This window comes from Rhinolophus sinicus, chromosome 1 (genome assembly GCF_057876585.1).
Source record: "Rhinolophus sinicus isolate RSI-liver-muscle chromosome 1, RSI-T2T, whole genome shotgun sequence".
In the NCBI taxonomy this organism is placed as follows: Eukaryota; Metazoa; Chordata; class Mammalia; order Chiroptera; family Rhinolophidae; genus Rhinolophus; species Rhinolophus sinicus.
The window spans coordinates 52,476,199-52,493,483 of record NC_142501.1 but is presented as its reverse complement, the minus strand read 5'-3'; the positions used below and the strand labels follow the sequence as shown (position 1 = coordinate 52,493,483).

At 35.4% G+C, this 17,285-nt stretch overlaps 1 protein-coding gene and 1 pseudogene across 1 annotated transcript in view; one reads left to right on the top strand and one right to left on the bottom strand.

Moving 5' to 3' along the window:
• Positions 1 to 17,285, bottom strand: part of SPATS2 (spermatogenesis associated serine rich 2) — a 102,071-nt gene that overhangs the window by 34,646 nt on the left and 50,140 nt on the right. The window contains exons 2-3 of the mRNA XM_074325734.2: positions 14,105 to 14,372; positions 1,512 to 1,591 (exon numbers count right to left, since the gene is read on the bottom strand). Of these exons, the coding sequence (XP_074181835.1) occupies positions 1,512 to 1,591; positions 14,105 to 14,129 (105 nt within the window). The 5' untranslated portion in view covers positions 14,130 to 14,372. The remainder of the gene's footprint in view (positions 1 to 1,511; positions 1,592 to 14,104; positions 14,373 to 17,285) is intronic.
• Positions 11,174 to 12,935, top strand: LOC148759062 (ubiquitin-ribosomal protein eL40 fusion protein pseudogene; annotated as a pseudogene).

Genomic DNA, 17,285 nt, shown 5'->3' with positions numbered 1-17,285 from the left:
GATAAAACACTGAATAAAATGTAAGATTTATTTGCAATTCTTTTTGTCCTTTAAATATATCCCTCAAGTACAGGAAGAATATTGTGTTCAAAAGTCAGTGGGAAGATTTGTTCTAGTTCACCCTTTCCCTGAAGGTAAAATATTTTTTGGATTTCAATCTTAGATAAGATCTCAGCTCCTACTCCTAACCCAGGACAAGCCTTGAGAATTAGGGCCCTGTGTGGTAAAACCCATTTGTTATTGAGACTGGTAAAACACATCAGTTATCTAACTCAGGCTTACCACTCTGGTTTTTAGTTTCCTCTATAGATATCTTGACCCCTAGGGATTTCCTTTACTTCTTGTGTTCAGCTATGCATTTAAAATGATGTATGTTATTTTTCATTCTGTATTTCTAGGTATTTTACATTAAGAATGTTTTCAGGTTACCTAGGAAGCAATACTGCTTGAAAAGGAAGCCCTTTTATAGATGAGGAGAAGGTATCTTGTCCAAGTAATAAGCAGTCTGTATTAGAACATAAGAGTTTTTTAGTACACTTGCTTTTATATCATTCTATGCTTTTTCTGTTTCAGGCTTAATTAAACAATGATAAAGTTTAAAACCATACAAGTTGGAAGCTATATAATCTATAACCTAAAGAGGGATAATTTGTAATACACATTTTTGAGATGAACAAAAACTTAGCAAATGGACTTTAGGCAAAACTTGGCTAAGATACTGATAACTTAAAATGTGAACGTGTTGGGCGGCTGGATGGCTCAGTTGGTTAGAAGGGGAGCTCTGAACAACAGCGTTGCCGGTTCGATTCCCACAATGGCCAGGGAGCTGCGCCCTCCACAACTAGATTGAAGGACATCGACTTGTAGCTGATGGGCCCTGGAGAAACACACCGTTCCCCAATATTTCCCAATAAAATTTATTTTTTTAAAAAATGTGAACGTGTTTATATTCTTGAACCTATATACATCTATGACTCCATAATCAACAATACACTTTTTTTAATAAGACAAATTTTTTTTTAAAAAAGCACATAAAGCTTTTATGATTTTCTCAGTATAGCTCATTACGGGTTATATTACTAAAAAACCGCTGGTTTTCTTCCAAAGGAATGTTACTTGGAAGATCTATTTCTCTTCCTTTTCCAAAGTCTCCTGGACTTAAAAATACTCTTCAAGTGAATGGGAAGAACCTACACATATTGTTCCTTAAAAAATGTTGCCAAATGAGATACACACTTAGCCATATAAACATTCTTTGTTATAATATTAATTACTTAATATTGTCTCAAGAGAATTTAGGGTGAATAGATATGGAGATAGGCAAAAAAAAAAATCATGTTTGTACTTAATAGGCTCTGATTTCTCAAAACCTTCCTATATACTCTCTGATATAGTGGCATTCTGTTTTGTTCTTAAAATTTCCCTTAATGAATTTGTGTAGCCACCGATTGTATTAGTACCTAAATTTTACTATGACATTCAAGTTTACTATCTATAGTAACTAATCATACCTTCTCTTTCATGTTCTCAAAAGCTCCTCCCTGGGCCAGTACAGTATTGGACTGCAAATCAAAAATAAATCCTGATGAATCTGAAAGAATGAGAAGAAAAAAATATATTCAACAAGATCCAAAACTAATATGTGATACATCCCCCAAATAGATGAGCTAACACCAGCTGCTTTCCTCTCATAAACAATTAACAACTTAGTTACTATGCTGCAAATTCTATTAAATAGATAACTGATAACTACATTTGACTTAAAATTATAAAAAAATTGATTTTAACAGAAACTGTCACAGCTTGAGAAAAACACTAAATACATCAACTATATTAGACTGTCCAGTAATCTTGATATCTTTGTTAGCTACCCTAATTTAAAAGGTCCTCTAAAAATGTTGCAAATAAATGGCTCTCCAAAGTAAAATTTAACACTAATAAATATAAAAATGTGAGTGAGGATGAGAGCTTCTGCAGCATTAATAACAATAATAATACATGAAAGTAATTTCCATCTTTTAGACTGCACCACATACATGTTTTTAAACTATGAACTCCATGAATACATTCATGTATATGTCCTAAACATAATGCTTTGAGGAGGCAATGTACCTGAGTTTACATTACCAGCACAACATGGGAAAACTGAGTTTAATGTGATTGAGTAAAGAAAGAGTTTGGCTTCCCTGAACTTGAAAAGGCTATCTGAAAATTTAATCAGTTTCTTTACCTGTGACTATGTGATCAATAAATTACCTCAGCTTTAACACCTGACAACTTTGTTTTAATCTAATGAGATGCAATCCCAGGAAAACGGTTAGAGTGCTTCTTAAATTCTGATATGTATTCTTATATGGGGAATCTTAAGTTAAAATGTAGGTTCTGATATAGTAGTCTAGGCTATAGCTTGAGATTTTTACTTCCAGGTGTTATCAATATTACTGACCCATGAACCACACTTGGGAGTAGCTTGGGGGTTAGAATTTCAAGAAAGAAAAGGGGAAATTTTTGAGAAAAGAGGTTGCTATGGTCTAAATGTTTGTGTACACCCCCACCCCCAAATTCGTATGTCAAAATCCTAAAGTAATGGTACCAGCAGTTGGGGTCTCTGGAAAGTAAATTAATCATGAGAGTGAGCCCTTATGAATGGAATTAGTGCTTTTTCAAAAGTGATTCCAGGGCTCCCTAGCCCCTGTCACCATGTGAAGACACAATGAGAAGCGTGCGAGCCAGAAGAGGGCCTCACCCGACCATGCTGGCCCCTACCTTAGACTTCTAGCCTCCACAACTGGGGGGAAATTAGTTTCTGTTGCTTATAAGCCACCCAGTTTGTAGCAGCTTGTCATAGCAACACGAATGGACAGGGGTTAAAAAATACAGCAATATTCTAGGATGTTTTCCAAATTCCGTTGCTATTATTACAGATGTGTTTTAATTAAAGCCTCTTTTACAACTCTCTCTTTATCCTGAGTTTTCAAATACCTCCTAGTTGCTATGGAAGACTGATACTTCATGAATTAGAATGTTAACACATTTGGTACTAAAACTAGAAAAAAAGATATGAATAGAGCTTATGTCATTCCTACAGAAACTATGCTTGCCAATTACCAATGAACCGTGATTCATTTAGATTTAACCTCTGTAATACTGGCAGTTTTGAGACTGTTACCAAATGAAAAGTCAGGTTGCACTTACACAAACTCAATATTTAAGCCTGAGTTTTCCAAATGACTACATAATATGGTAAACTCTCAATTACCTTTAATAATTGAAAAGCAACACAGTATATAAAGAAGAAAATGCTATACAGCCAAAATATTATCCAGCAACCATCTCAAAATTGCTATAGGTCAGCCAAATGACACAACTTGAATGTGTTAGGTACTCTCTCCCAAAGACAGATTAATGAGCAGTGAGATGACACAAAGGAATTCAATAATCTTATTAGAGAATCAAATTACCAATCTTTTTTAGAGAAAAGAGAGGACACAAAGTAAAGCAGCATTTTGGGTCTGTATTTAAATGAACTATTAGTATTAGCTTCTTATCACCCAACACAGTTTTCTGTTTTTGTTTTTCCCCTTTAATAACACACTAGATGAAACAAAGTGCAAGGAAAACAGAGGGTAATTCTGCAAACACCTTCAGTTACTGATCCCCCCCCAAAATCACCATAAGTATTATTAGGATTTATCTGGCATACCATTAGGATAATGATTAAAAATATATAAAACAGCTATTTCAGTCAGGCTCTCAGCAGGAAACAAATGGCATGCTCAAATTAGGAAATCTGAGCAGAGATTAATAAAAAGACTATTTTTGATGGTGCTAGCAGGGGGTAGGGAGACCACAAGATGTAGTGCAGTACACCTTGGCTAATAACAGCAATGTACGCTTCTACCCTGAGGTTTTAAAGAGGCGTAAGGAGACAGCGCGTACTGGAACCCAGAGACAGAGGGCTTTGTCTTTTCTTTCTTTTTTTTTGGAGTTAACTATTTATTTATTTACTTTTAATTTAAATTTATTGGGGTGACAATGGTCAACAAAACTACATATGTTTCAAGTGTACAATTCTGTATTACATCAGCTATATATCACATTGTGTGTTCACCACCCAGAGTCAGTTCTCCTTCCATCACCATATATTTGACCCCATTTACCCTCATCTACCACCCTTCTCCCCTCCTTACCCTCTGGTAACCACTAAACTATTGTCTGTGTCTATGAGTTTTTGTCTTATTCCTTTGTTGTTTTCAGTTTTACATCCCACATATCAGTGAAGTCATATGGTTCTCAACTTTTTCTGTCTGACTTATTTCACTTAGCATAATAATTTCAAGATCCATCCATATTGTCACAAATGGTACTATTTCATCTTTTCTTATGACAGAGTAGTATTTCATTGTGTATATATACCATATCTTCTTTATCCAATCATCTATTGAAAGACACTGGTTGTTTCCATGTCTTGGCCATTGTAAATAATGCTGCAATGAATATCAGAGTACATACATCTTTACAGATAAATGTTTTCAGATTTGGGGGGGAAATACCCAGGAGAGGGATTGCTGGGTCATATGGTAATCCTATTCTTCATTTTTTGAGGAATCTCCATACTGTTTGCTATAGTGGTTGCACCAGTCTGCATTCCCACCAACAGTGTATGAGGGTTCTTTTTTCTCCACAGCCTCTCCAACACTTGTTATTATTTGTCTTGTTGATGATAGCCATTCTAACTGGGGTGAAGTATCTCATTGTGGTTTTGATTTGCATTTCCCTAATGGCTAGTGAAGTTGAGCATTTTTTCATATATCTGTTGGCCATTTGTATGTTTTCTTGGGAGAAGTTTCTGTTCACATCCTCTGCCTGTTTTTTAATTGGATTGCTTGTCTTGTGTTGTTGAGTTGTATGAGTTCCTTATATATTTTGAATATTAGCCCCTTATTGGAAGCGTTGTTTACAAATATCTTCTCCCATTCGGTTGGTTGCCTCTTTGTTTTGTTGATGGTTTCCTTTGATATACAGAAGCTTTTTAGTTTGATACAGTCCCATTCATTTATTTTAGCTATTACTTCCCCTGCCTTTGAGGTCAAATTCACAAAATCCTCTTTGAACCCAAGGCCTGTAAGTTTAGTACCTATGCTTTCTTCAATGCAGTTTATTGTTTCAGGTGTTATGATTAGGTCTTTGATGCATTTTGAGTTAATTTTGGTACATGGTGACAGACTGAAGTCTAGTTTCATTCTTTTGCATGTGGCTTTCCAATTTTCCCAGCACCACTTATTGAAGAGGTTTCCTTTTCTCCATTGTATGCTTTTGGCTCCTTTACTGAAAATTATCTGTCCATATTTATGTGGGTTTATTTTTGGGTTTTCAATTCTTTTCCATTTGTCTGTGTCTGTTTTTCTGCCAATACCATGCTGTTTTGATTATTGTTTCAACAGACGGCTTTTTTATCTTTGTTTCAGCTGGTGTGGAGAGGGCCATAGGACAGTAGCTATGACCTTTGGTCAAAGGACAAGGTAAGCCCTCAGTGACCCCTAGGGGAAAGACATGGGGGAATAAATACTCCTACTTCACTTTCTTCCTTGCCTCTCATCTCCTGCCTTTGCTGCACAATGGCCAAACCAAACCAGAAGCCAGAGGGCAAAGAGAACCATTGAGGTCAGCCTCCTAGGACACAAACGCCAATTTTGTATTTATGTTCTAGATCATGAGTTCATCAAAAAGGGAAAGCAATAATTTAACATAATGTCTATTCACCAGCTAATATGCCTCTTAAACCAAGAACTCAAGTAGATACAAAACTTTGCTTCAATGAACTAGAGCTTAAGTGCCTCTCAGCTTTATAGAAAGTTATTTTTAATTCCCATCATCAATATTGATTTAACAATTCTCTTATTTTTTCATGCAGAGAAAGCCTAAGATTTATTTAATTCTATTGGTAGGAAATAAGGTAGGATCTCATCCTTTGATATTTATTCTGTGATGGAAGAGCATGTATGCTCTATCAGAAATAAATTTTCAAAGAAAAACAATGTGGTGAAATACTATTCACAGGCCAGATTCATAAAGGATATGAGGAACCCTTGAGATTGAGCTTTCTTATTATCATTTATTTCACTCTATCAGGAACCAACTCAGAAGTTTCTTGGAATTATTTCAAATAGCACACATTTAGGAACATTTTGGAAAAAGTATGTTATTTACAGTATCACTGATATATTTGTAAATACTGAATGAAGGCTTTGTTGTTATCGTTTTTGCTGGCTTCAAAAATGAGGCAAAAGTTTTAGGCATTGAGGATGACACAGAAATGTCTGAATCTGATTATCACATGTATCAAACCAACTTTGAACAAGTTTTTGGTTAATTGTAGTATAATTGACATTTATATAACATTATATTAGTTTCAGATGTATAGCACACGTAATTTGGTATTTGTATATATTGTGAAATGATCACCACAACAAGTCTAGTTAACATCCATCACAATATAGTTACAAAATGTTTTTCTTGTGCTGAGAACTTTTAGGATTTACTCTCTTAGCAACTTTCAACTATGCAATACAATATAATTAACTATAGTCACCATACTATACATTACAACCCCAAGACTTATTTTATTGGAAATTGTGCGTTTTGAACCCTGATTCCCCACCCCACCTCTGGTACTCAACCATCTTTTCTCTGTATCTATGACCTTGATTTGTTTCTTTCTTTTTTTTTTTTTTTTTTATGATTCCATATATAATTGAGATCTTACAGTATCTGTCTTTCTCTGGTTTATTTCACATAGCATAATGCTCTCAAGGTCCATCCACGTTGTCACAAATGGCAAGATTTCCTTCTTTTTTTTTTATAGCTGATTAATATTCCTCTGTGTGTGTGTGTGTGTGTGTGTGTGTGTGTGTGTGTACACACACATACATTTTCTTTATCCATTCATCCATTGATGGACATTTAGGTTTCCATATCTTGGCTATTGTAAATAGTGCTGCAATGAACACGGGGGTGCAAATATCTTTCTGAGTTAGTGTTTTCGTTTTCCTCAGATAAATACCCAAATTGCTGGATCATACAGTTTATTTTTAATTATTTTGAGGAACCTCCATACTGTTTTCCGTCGTGGCTGCACCAATTTACATTGCATAAACGCACGGTTCCCTTTTCTCCTTATCCTCTTCAACACTTGTTTGTTGTCTAACAGCCATTCTAACAGGTGTGAGGTGATATTTCATTGTGGTTGATTTACATTTCTCTGATAATTAGTGATGTTGAGCACCTTTTCATGTACCTGTTGGCTATTTGTACTATGTATCCTTTGGAATTTAACAAGTATCTAAACAAATTTTAAAACATAATCACCCACCAAATATACTAGTTCGCAAGTTGCCATTATTTTAACAGTACCTTGGTATATCACCTTTCTTCTAAGGATCTCAGATTTTTGTTATAACTCACTGATATTCCTTACACATACATAAAACAAGTTGAGTAATAAAATTACTCACATTTCACCATGGCTAACGAGAGGCCACAGAGGTAAGATCCAATTAAACGCAGATAAGCCGTGATGTGAGGAAGCCTAGACATAATCTAACAAGTGTGACGATAACTTGTCATAGTTTCTCAAACTGTATCAACTTCCTCTTAAAAATTAAAAAGTAAATTCAAGAGCCGAGGTTAAGTGCCAATTCTTGCAGAAGTGGTATCTCATGAACAATTTAAACAACCTGAAGTTCTCCTTTAGACTAAACACATTCAATACTCACCCACCTCAAAGAAAATAACCAGTCTCTTGAAATTATCTTTTTCTCATACCAATTTTTAGAATAATCCACATATAACTCACCAATAAAATGTCAAGTGGAGTTCAGTTTCTTGTGTACTAGTCGCCAATATGGGAATGGAGTTATATTGTACAAATGTGAGTGCAAGGAAAAGAAAGTTACTGTCACAGACACTACTGGCTAAAGAAAGCCTAGAGTGTATTCACAACTTCAAAACTAAATATGCCACCAAGTTCAGTTTCCTAGGCAGTAATATTCTCTTCTGCCAATTTACCACCTAAGCTTGGAAGAATTATGACTGTTTTAGTAAGAAATAAGATTTTTTTTTTCTTAAAAAGGGAGAGAATATGTAAATAATGGGGAATCTGGCTTGAAGGGGAGCAAATCGGAGATGGAAATTTTTGAAAGAGAGCTATGTCAAAATGCCATTTTGTAAGATTTCCAGTCTGCTGTAAGTAATTCTACTATAGCGTACTGATGTGGCCTTCTGAAATGCTAACACTTTTGTATAGTTAGTTCTTCAACAGTTATTTAAGAAACCTCATTCTTGGCTGCCAATGGCCAAACACATAAATCCTCTCGGTAGGTTGTAAGGATACAGCCTTACAGTCTCATCAACTGGTCTTCCCAGGCATCTCAGATGGCTACCTGGCTCACCTGTTCAGAAAAATCCACACTTCAACTGCCAACCTGCTAAGGTAGGTCTTCCAAGAAAAAAAGCAGCCTTTTCTTTCTTTTTTTTTTTTTTTTAAAGCAGCCTTTTTTTCCTGTTATTTCTGCTTTCATTTGTCATATAATATTAACAACTGATTAATTTTTTTTCTTTCCTTTGCTCCTTTGAGTGCTTCTTCATCTACATTCTGAAGGATGTTGGGCCTCTTCTTGTAAGATAATAAGCACTTACACTGGGAAATTTCCAAACTTCTAGAATGAGTTCTGATTTTTCCAGGTAGCACTTGATGGAAAATCAGGATTTTTATTAAAGACACAGACAAGCAATTAAATCCTCTATTACTCTGACTAATAGATTTTCCCAGGTTTCCAGCAGGTGCAACAGAATAAGCTTAAATTTTGTTAAGTTCCAAGAATTTTTGAGGGTCTCATTGTTTAAAAAGTGTGCTGGTTCCAATAATAATTCTGTCCATTTTTCCACAAATGGTGACTGGATAGGAAACTCAGTCCACCTTTCAAAAACCATCTTAGTAACATACTCTAGAAAATAGCCAGGAGGCAACAATATTGATTTTAATACCCAATATCTCTATCTCAATGCCATCTCTCATTAGTCTGGAATTAGTTCTCCCACTAATGAAATGAAATACATAGTTTTTGAAAATATTCTTTCCTACTCCTCACCATCCTTCAGATTCTCAGGAATTCTACCAGCTGTTGTAGGAAAGAAACTCAATTTCATAAGTCAAAAAAATTAAAAGCATTTAAGAACTGTGATTAAAAAAAAAAAAAAAAGAACTCAAACCTTCAATTACTAAAATCAGTACACATTCTCTGCTAACTTTTTATTCAATAAACTTTGTATGTAGTCCTAGGGATTACATGAATTCAAATAGTTACTTAGAAAATTACGAAACCACATGATGGTTACTTTGATATCTGTTTACAGCCAACATTCAGGCTTTTTAAAGGAATAGGGCACTAAAGTAGAATAAAAATTAAAATATTTAATTAAGTCTGTCTTTATTCCAAGTAGTGAGGATTGATGTGAGTTTACCTTTCTACTTGCTAATCTCTCCCTTTTGCGAAAGGTAAAAATAAATTGTGATGTGGCTAAAAGATGGACAGCCTGTAAAAACAGGGAGAAAAAAGAAATCAAGGAACCTGGATAATCTAAAAACCAGAAAATCAGTCTGCAAATAAATCAGGTCTTATAAAATGCCTCTGTGTTAGCTCGTCAATTTAAGTCTGAAAAAAAACGTACTTTCAGCTACGAAGGGCCTATTTTCAGTTTCTTAGAAGTCAAACCCTCATTTTTAGACTTCACTAACATTTCTCTATTTAATGGGATCTCTATTTTATGGGATCATTATTCTTGGATGTTACTGCAATATATGCCATACTTCTGGGGTTAGATGGATTAAGAAAATTGATTGCACATCCTTTTTTTTTCTTTTTTAATTATTTCCTACTCCTCACTGTCCTTCAGATTCTTAAGAATTCTACCAGCTATCCCAGGAAAGAAACTCAATTTCGTAAGTCAAAAAAAGTAAAACATTTAAGAACTGTGATATTTAAAATCGAACAAATCTTCAATTATAAACTAACTGGTAGCATTCCTGAGAATCTGAAGGAGAGTGAGGAAGAGGAAATCACGTTTTTAAAATTGTACATTAGATGTGAAAGATATTTTTTGTCATTGTAAAAGACTGCTTTGGATGTTCCTTCTAGCCCTGTCAAATAGTCAGTGTCTTCCCTCTTCACCCCATCCCATTGCCTTGCTTCAAAGTACAGAAATGACCAAGTCAATTCTAATCACATGCTTCTCTCTCCAACAGAACCATCTTTCTCATAAAACCATAGCACTGCAAAATCTGTCACTCTTCACTCATTATCCTCATGCAAATAAGAATTAAATCTGTTAGCTTCTTTCTGAAACTGACTTATGGAGCAATCATCTACTTTGATTATAAATATTTCTATTTCCAAATAGTTGTTACAATCATCATAAGGTGAACACTAGCTTTTAAGTGTTAATACTTGTGAAGGTAAAAAAGTCACTACTTAAATAACATACTTGTTTAAAGCCCATTCTTTCCTAATGAAATGTCTTAAAATTTTTTTATTGTGAAATATAACATTTACAGTGCACACTCATAAAATACTATAGCTTGATAATTTATCACAAAACAAACACCCAAATACTACTACCCAACTTAAGAAATAAAACACTTCTGGTACCCCAAAAGTCTTCCTCACATCCCCCTCAATCATTATGTCCTTCCATTTGCCAAAGGTAACCCACTCTCCAAATTTCCTTTCTTTATAGTTAATATCACCTAAGAACACCTACCTAAGTCTTATGGTATAGTTTTACTTTTGTCTATAAAAGAAGTAACTCCATATGTATTTTATTTTTGGTGCACAGATTGTTTTGTTCAACACTGTGTTTGTAAGATTCAAGCATGTTCTTACAAGTAAATGTAGTTTGTTCATTTTCTTTGCTGAATAATATTTCATTATATAATTATGCCACTGTTTATTTCTCTATTCTGACAGAGACGGACAATTGGGTTGCTTCTAGTTTCTGGCCAATACAAACAATGATGTTTTGAATACTGTTGCACAAATCTCCTGGTGTGCAGTGTGCTTGGGAATGCATTTCTGCTGAGTATACCCAGGAATAGAACCTAGTCATAGTGTATGCATATCTTCAACTTTAGTACATAATTTTAGCCATTCTAGTACAAGATTAGTAGTATCTCATTATCATTTCAATTTGCATTTCACTCATTTCTAAAGAGACTGAGTGCCTTTACATATGTTATTAACCATTTTGATATTCTTTTTCCTCTGGCATGTCTACTCTTGCCCAGTTTTTTTGGAGGCAGAATTGTCTTTTTCTTATTGATCTGTAGTAGTTCTTTATTATTTAAACATGATGCAAATTTCTCCTCCCATTCTGTGACTTGCCTTTTCACTCTCTTAACTATATACTTTGATGATCAAAAGTTCTTAATTTTAATGTAATAATACATTGACATTAACTCCTTTTCTTTATGATTAGTGCTTTTTATGTCTATTTAAAAAGTCTTTCCTTGAGATGATGTCAAAAACTTGCTTCAAAATTATCCACTGGGGGATGGGTTGAAGTACAGACAAAAAAGATTGGCCATGTGTTAATTATTGCACCTGGTTATGGGTATAGGGGAGCTCACTGTACTATTCTGTTTTTTATAAGCCTAAAAATTTCAATAATAAAATTTTAAAATAAATGTTATTTAAAACTCCTGGAACTAAAAAGTGATTACATCAAGGTTGTAGGATGCAAGGTTAATAATATACAAAAGTCTATCACTTTCCCATAAAACAGCAATGAACAAGTGGAATTTGAAGTAAAAAACACCACTACTTACATTAGCACCCCCAAAAATGAAATACTTGAACATAAATCTAATAAAATATGTGTAACACCTATATGAGGAAAACTACAAAACTCTGAGGGAAAAAAATAAAAGAACTAAATAGAGAGACATTCTGTGTTAGCGGATAGGAAGACTCAATATCAGCAAGATGTCAGTTCTTGCCAACTTGGTCTATAGATTAAAAGCAATCCCAATCAAAATCCCAGCAATTTATTTTGTGGATATTGACAAACTAATTCTAAAGTTAATACGGAGAGGCAAAGGCTCAGAATGGCCCACACAATACTGAAGGAGAACCATGTTGAAGAACTGACACGACCCGACTTCAGGAATACTATAAAGCTACTAATCAAGCTTTTTTATAGCGCTGGCAAAACACAGACATGAAATAAACTAGCTTTTCAAAGGTCAAAGCAATTTGCTGAAGATAACTTTTTTTAGAAAAAAATCAAATGCTAACCTTTTTAGATGAAATTATTTTAAAGTCTGGAATCCTATTTTTACTACAGTATTTCTCATTTGCATGAGGAAAATAGATACTGTTTCACATATTACTGGGAAAAAAGCAAACTGAATTATGATGACTAAGAAGAAAAAAGGTTATAAAAACTTTCAGTTATTAGTCTTCTCAACGAGGAGGCCGAGCAGCTGCCTCAGCAGGCGCAGAGACGCAGATCTTGTGAAGACCCTGACCGGCCAGACCATCACACTCGAGGTCGAGCCCAGTGACACTACTGAGAATGTCAAAGCTCAAATCCAAGTCCAGGAGGGCATCCCGCCTGAGCAGCAGCATCTGATTTTTGCTGGCAAACAGCTGGAGGATGGCAGCACTCTCAGACGCTAATATCCAGAAAGAGTCCACTGTGCACTTGGTGCTTCCTCTGCCGGGCGGCACCTCCGAGCCTTCCCTCCGCCAGCTCGCCCAGAAGTACGATTGCAACAAGGTGATCTGCCGCAAGTGTCACACCCGCCTGCATCCCTGCGCTATCACTGCCGCAAGAAGAGTGGCCACAGCAACAACCTACACCCCAAGAAGGCCAAATAAAGCCCTCCACCCCCTCCTCGGCCCACAGGGAAGTCCCCTGCCCGAACCCCTTGGCCCTGGGGCTTCAGTAAAGTTTCCCTTTCATTGAAAAAAACAGAACAAACTTTCAGTTAATGAATCTCATTCAATAGAACAGTACAGCTTCTTTAGTAATCTGACCATTCCTTAGAGCCCAGATTTTCTTTATAGAGATTTACTATATACAGTGAAACCACAGTTTTCAAAACCACAAGGAGTCTTGGCTTTATCATTTTCTTATGATGAGGTTTTTGAACTGCCCAGTCAAAATTAAGTTTAAAAGCATTTCCTTCATATTTAACATGTGAGACCTACACCTAGAGCTTTGTTTTGAATTAAAGAACATTAACTTTAAATTGAAAATTATTGAATGAGGTGGGGAGGGGAAAGCCAGAGTAGATATGGCCATTCTTCTTACAAATATATTTCAGTTCCGTATAATAGTTCTAGTGTTGTGTTATTATTAAATTTGTCCCTCTAAGTTTTTGCAGCTATTTGGGGAAAGCTGGCAAAGTAATTTCACAGAGTCTTTGTTGTCCTTCCCCTCTTTATAACTATTCTTGATATTTCTTCAGTCTTTGAACCTTATATATTACTTTAGACAAGAAGCTAGAATAATAATCCCAGAAAGAAAGCTAAAGAAGGTATCAAAAACTAGAAGCATTTACTCTTGCTTCATTTCCTGTCTCCAATGAAACATCAACTCACAGGATACAGAATATCCTGCAGTAAATTATTTCCTACCACTCCCCCTAACATACATTCACTCTCCAAAAAGTGCATTTTCAAGACGCATTTGGCTTTCCTGTAAGTATATTCCAATTTATTAGGTTTATAAGACTAGAAAAGTAACTTTTATATGAATTAGTTCCCAAACTAGTAATACACAAAGCTATAATGTAATATCCACAGATACTTTGATAATTAAGGAGACAGCAGATAAAGTTGTGAATGTTTTGTACTCTTCTAAAATTAACTGCTGTCATGACAAAAAGTTATAACTATCAGTAGTACTGCACTGGGTGAGGGAAACTATAACCATTCAAAACACATTAAGAGAATGTTTTTTTTTAAATATAGATATAAATGGTGATCATTATTCCGAAACTATTCTTTTAACAGTTTATGCCCACATACGAGTATAATCTTACCCTTCTGGTTTTGTTTCCGAGACATTGCAGTTTCTTTGCTCTCGAAAGATACGGAAGAAAAATATTCTTTTGCCTTGTCTGGGTTCTGATTGCAGTTATCTCTGATTTAAAGGTAGGCAAGAGAAGTCTATAGTTAGAGGTGAGAAATACAAAATCCTGGTTATTCAAAATTCTGCTCTCTGGCTGGTGATCTCCTTTTCTTCTCTAGCAACTTCACGTCAGGAAATATCATTGCAGACACATTCACGTCTCTTTTTCCAGGGAGATTCTGGAGGGAAAACACACAAACACATATTCACTGTTACAGTAATAGCTATCTGTACAAAAATTCTAAGAGCTATCCACAGGTTTTATTTTGTATTTTTTAAACAAAACTAGTTACTAAAAGTACTCTGAAAATAATATAGCTGTAAACAGCAATATTTTGTTGCTTTAGAGACTTCAATCTCAGAATCAAATAATCTTCTTAGTTCAGAAAGCATGTTTTCTTAGTCATGTTTTTAGTATCTACCTCAAATATCTTATCCCCATCTCTGCTTCATAAACTAAAATATTACTTCTTAACACTCTGTAAGATCTTTCTTACTAACAGCTCTTCCTGCCCAAATCAAGGGTCTTTTCTCTTCCTCTAGAATTTCCTATATCTAATATCTCCTCAGGTTCCCCAGCTCAAATACAGCTGCAAGAAACTTGGGGAGGGCACAAAGGAATTTTAGTAAGGAAAACGGAAACATCAAAATTTGGATTAGTCGATACTGCAGGAAGCTTCTGTAAGTTGTAAAGATATAAATAATATTTTTTTCCATATTATTAAACATTTAAAAAATATACGCTGAAGATTTCTGGGTAAAGAAAGCATGATGAGGATCACAGAACTTATACCCAGACACCTGATAGGAAAACATTTTACAAAATGCAATCCAAGAAGGAAATGAGAGTAACTTTATATGAAATACTTTCCAATGTGGAAGGAGGAAAATGAAGAGACGAGTAGATAGCCCAGGGAAATTTTTTTTTTTTTTAAATCCACCAAGAGTTAGAGCTTCTACAAAGCACTATGAGAACTAAGAAAGGGAAGAGTGAACTTCTGGGGCTTACCATCTTCCAGAGCATTGAGCCAAATTGGGAGAATCAGCCAAACCCTATGGAAATACATGGGATTTACCACTGGATAGAGTGGGCCTGATAGAAAACATTTTATGAAATTTTAGAAGAATGAAATTCAGATCTTTAAGACAAAAAGATCTTACTAGAAACAGATATGTCATTATGATAAAAGGTTCATGACATCCCTTCTCTGGAGGGAGGGTATCCTCTGAGAATGAACATGAGGGAACTTTCTGAGGGGTAAAATGTTTTATATTTTGATCTGGATGGTACTTACATGGGTATTTACACATGTAAAAATTAACTGAGTTGTACTCTTAAGATTTGTGCATTTTACTGTACATGTCACTCAAAAACTTTAAAATTTTTTCTGTAAAAACTAAGGAGGGGTCAGCCCGGTGGCTCAGGCGGTTGGAGCACAATGCTCCTAACTCCGAAGGCTGCCAGTTCGATTCCCACATGGGCCAGTGGGCTCTCAACCACAAGGTTGCCAGTTTAATTCCTCGAGTCCCGCAAGGGATGGTGGGCAGCACCCCCTGCAACTAGGATTGAACACTGCACCTTGAGCTGAACTGCCGCTGAGCTCCCGGATGGCTCAGTTGGTTGGAGTGCGTCCTCTCAACCACAAGCTTGCCAGTTCACCTCCCACAAGGGATGGTGGGCTGTGCCCCCTGCAATTAGCAACAGCAACTGGACCTGGAGCTGAGCTGTGCCCTCCACAACTAAGACTGAAAGGACAATAACTTGAAGCTGAACGGCACCCTCCACAACTAAGATTGAAAGGACAACAACTTGACCTGGAAAAAAAGTCCTGAAAGTACACACTGTTCCTCAATAAAGTCCTGTTCCCCTTTAAAAAAAAAAAAAAAAAATCTAAGGAAAAAAAAAGACAAAACCAAAGGATACGCTTGACCAAGCCACTCCTTTATACATAAGAAACCATTCGGTCAAGCATTTTTCCAAAATGGGAACAAAACGTACAGGTATATGTAATACCTCTTTGCGTTGCTTAAACTAAAGCCTGAAGTGTGGGAAAACTAGTTATCAGTAGATGGATGTATTAAAATGGAAATTAAATCTGTTTCTATTAATTTATTGCTGCTTATTAAGTAGCAAAGCAAATTCAAAATGGTCAAACTGGGAATAGTTACTTCCATGAGTTAGAGCTTAAAGCTAAGAAAACAATAAACCTGATTAAAACAATGAATCTGATTTCATCTTCAGTTAGTTTTGCTCCAAAGAAGTCCATGGTCATAAACCTCACCTGTCACACCAGGTTTACAAACATATGCTGCTGGTTCCTAGGCACCCTGAAACTATTATTTTATTTATCGTTAATTGTTATATTTATTTTTCATTTCAAATCACAACAAAAGAGGCATAAGGTTTTTTTTATACATATCAGAATGGGTTAAAAAGGGACGAGAAAAAGAGAAAGTAAAGGGAGGTTCCCAGGAGTTGTGGGAAGTAGGAAAGGGAGAGTTATTGTTTAATGAATACAACGTTTTTGTTGGGGATGATGAAACAGTTTGCGTAGAGAGTGGAGATAGTTACACAACACTGTGAATGTATTTAATGCCTCTGATTTGTACACTTATGAATGGTTAAAATGATAAATATCGTGTTATGTAGATAATTTTTTCATTTCAGGAATAGACCTTTTATTGCCAAAATAATCTTGAAAAAGATTAACAAAGTTGGAGGCCTCACACCTCCTAATTTCAAACCACATTACAATGCTACAGTAATAAAAATGTGTGGTATTGGCATAGAGATAGGCATTTAGACCAATGGAACAGAATAGGGAGCCCAGAAATAAACTCTCGCATATATGGTCAAGTGATTTTTGACAAGGGCACCAAGACCACTCAATGGGGAAAGAAGTCTCTTCAACAAATGGTGTTGGGAAAACGGGCTGTCCACATGCAAAAGAATGAAATTGGACCCTTTCCTTACATCATATACAAAAATTAACTCAAAATGGTATAAAAACCTAAAACTCCAAGAAAACATAGACAAAGAGCTTCATTGCATTGGATCTGGCAATGATTTCTTAGCTATCACATCAAAAGCA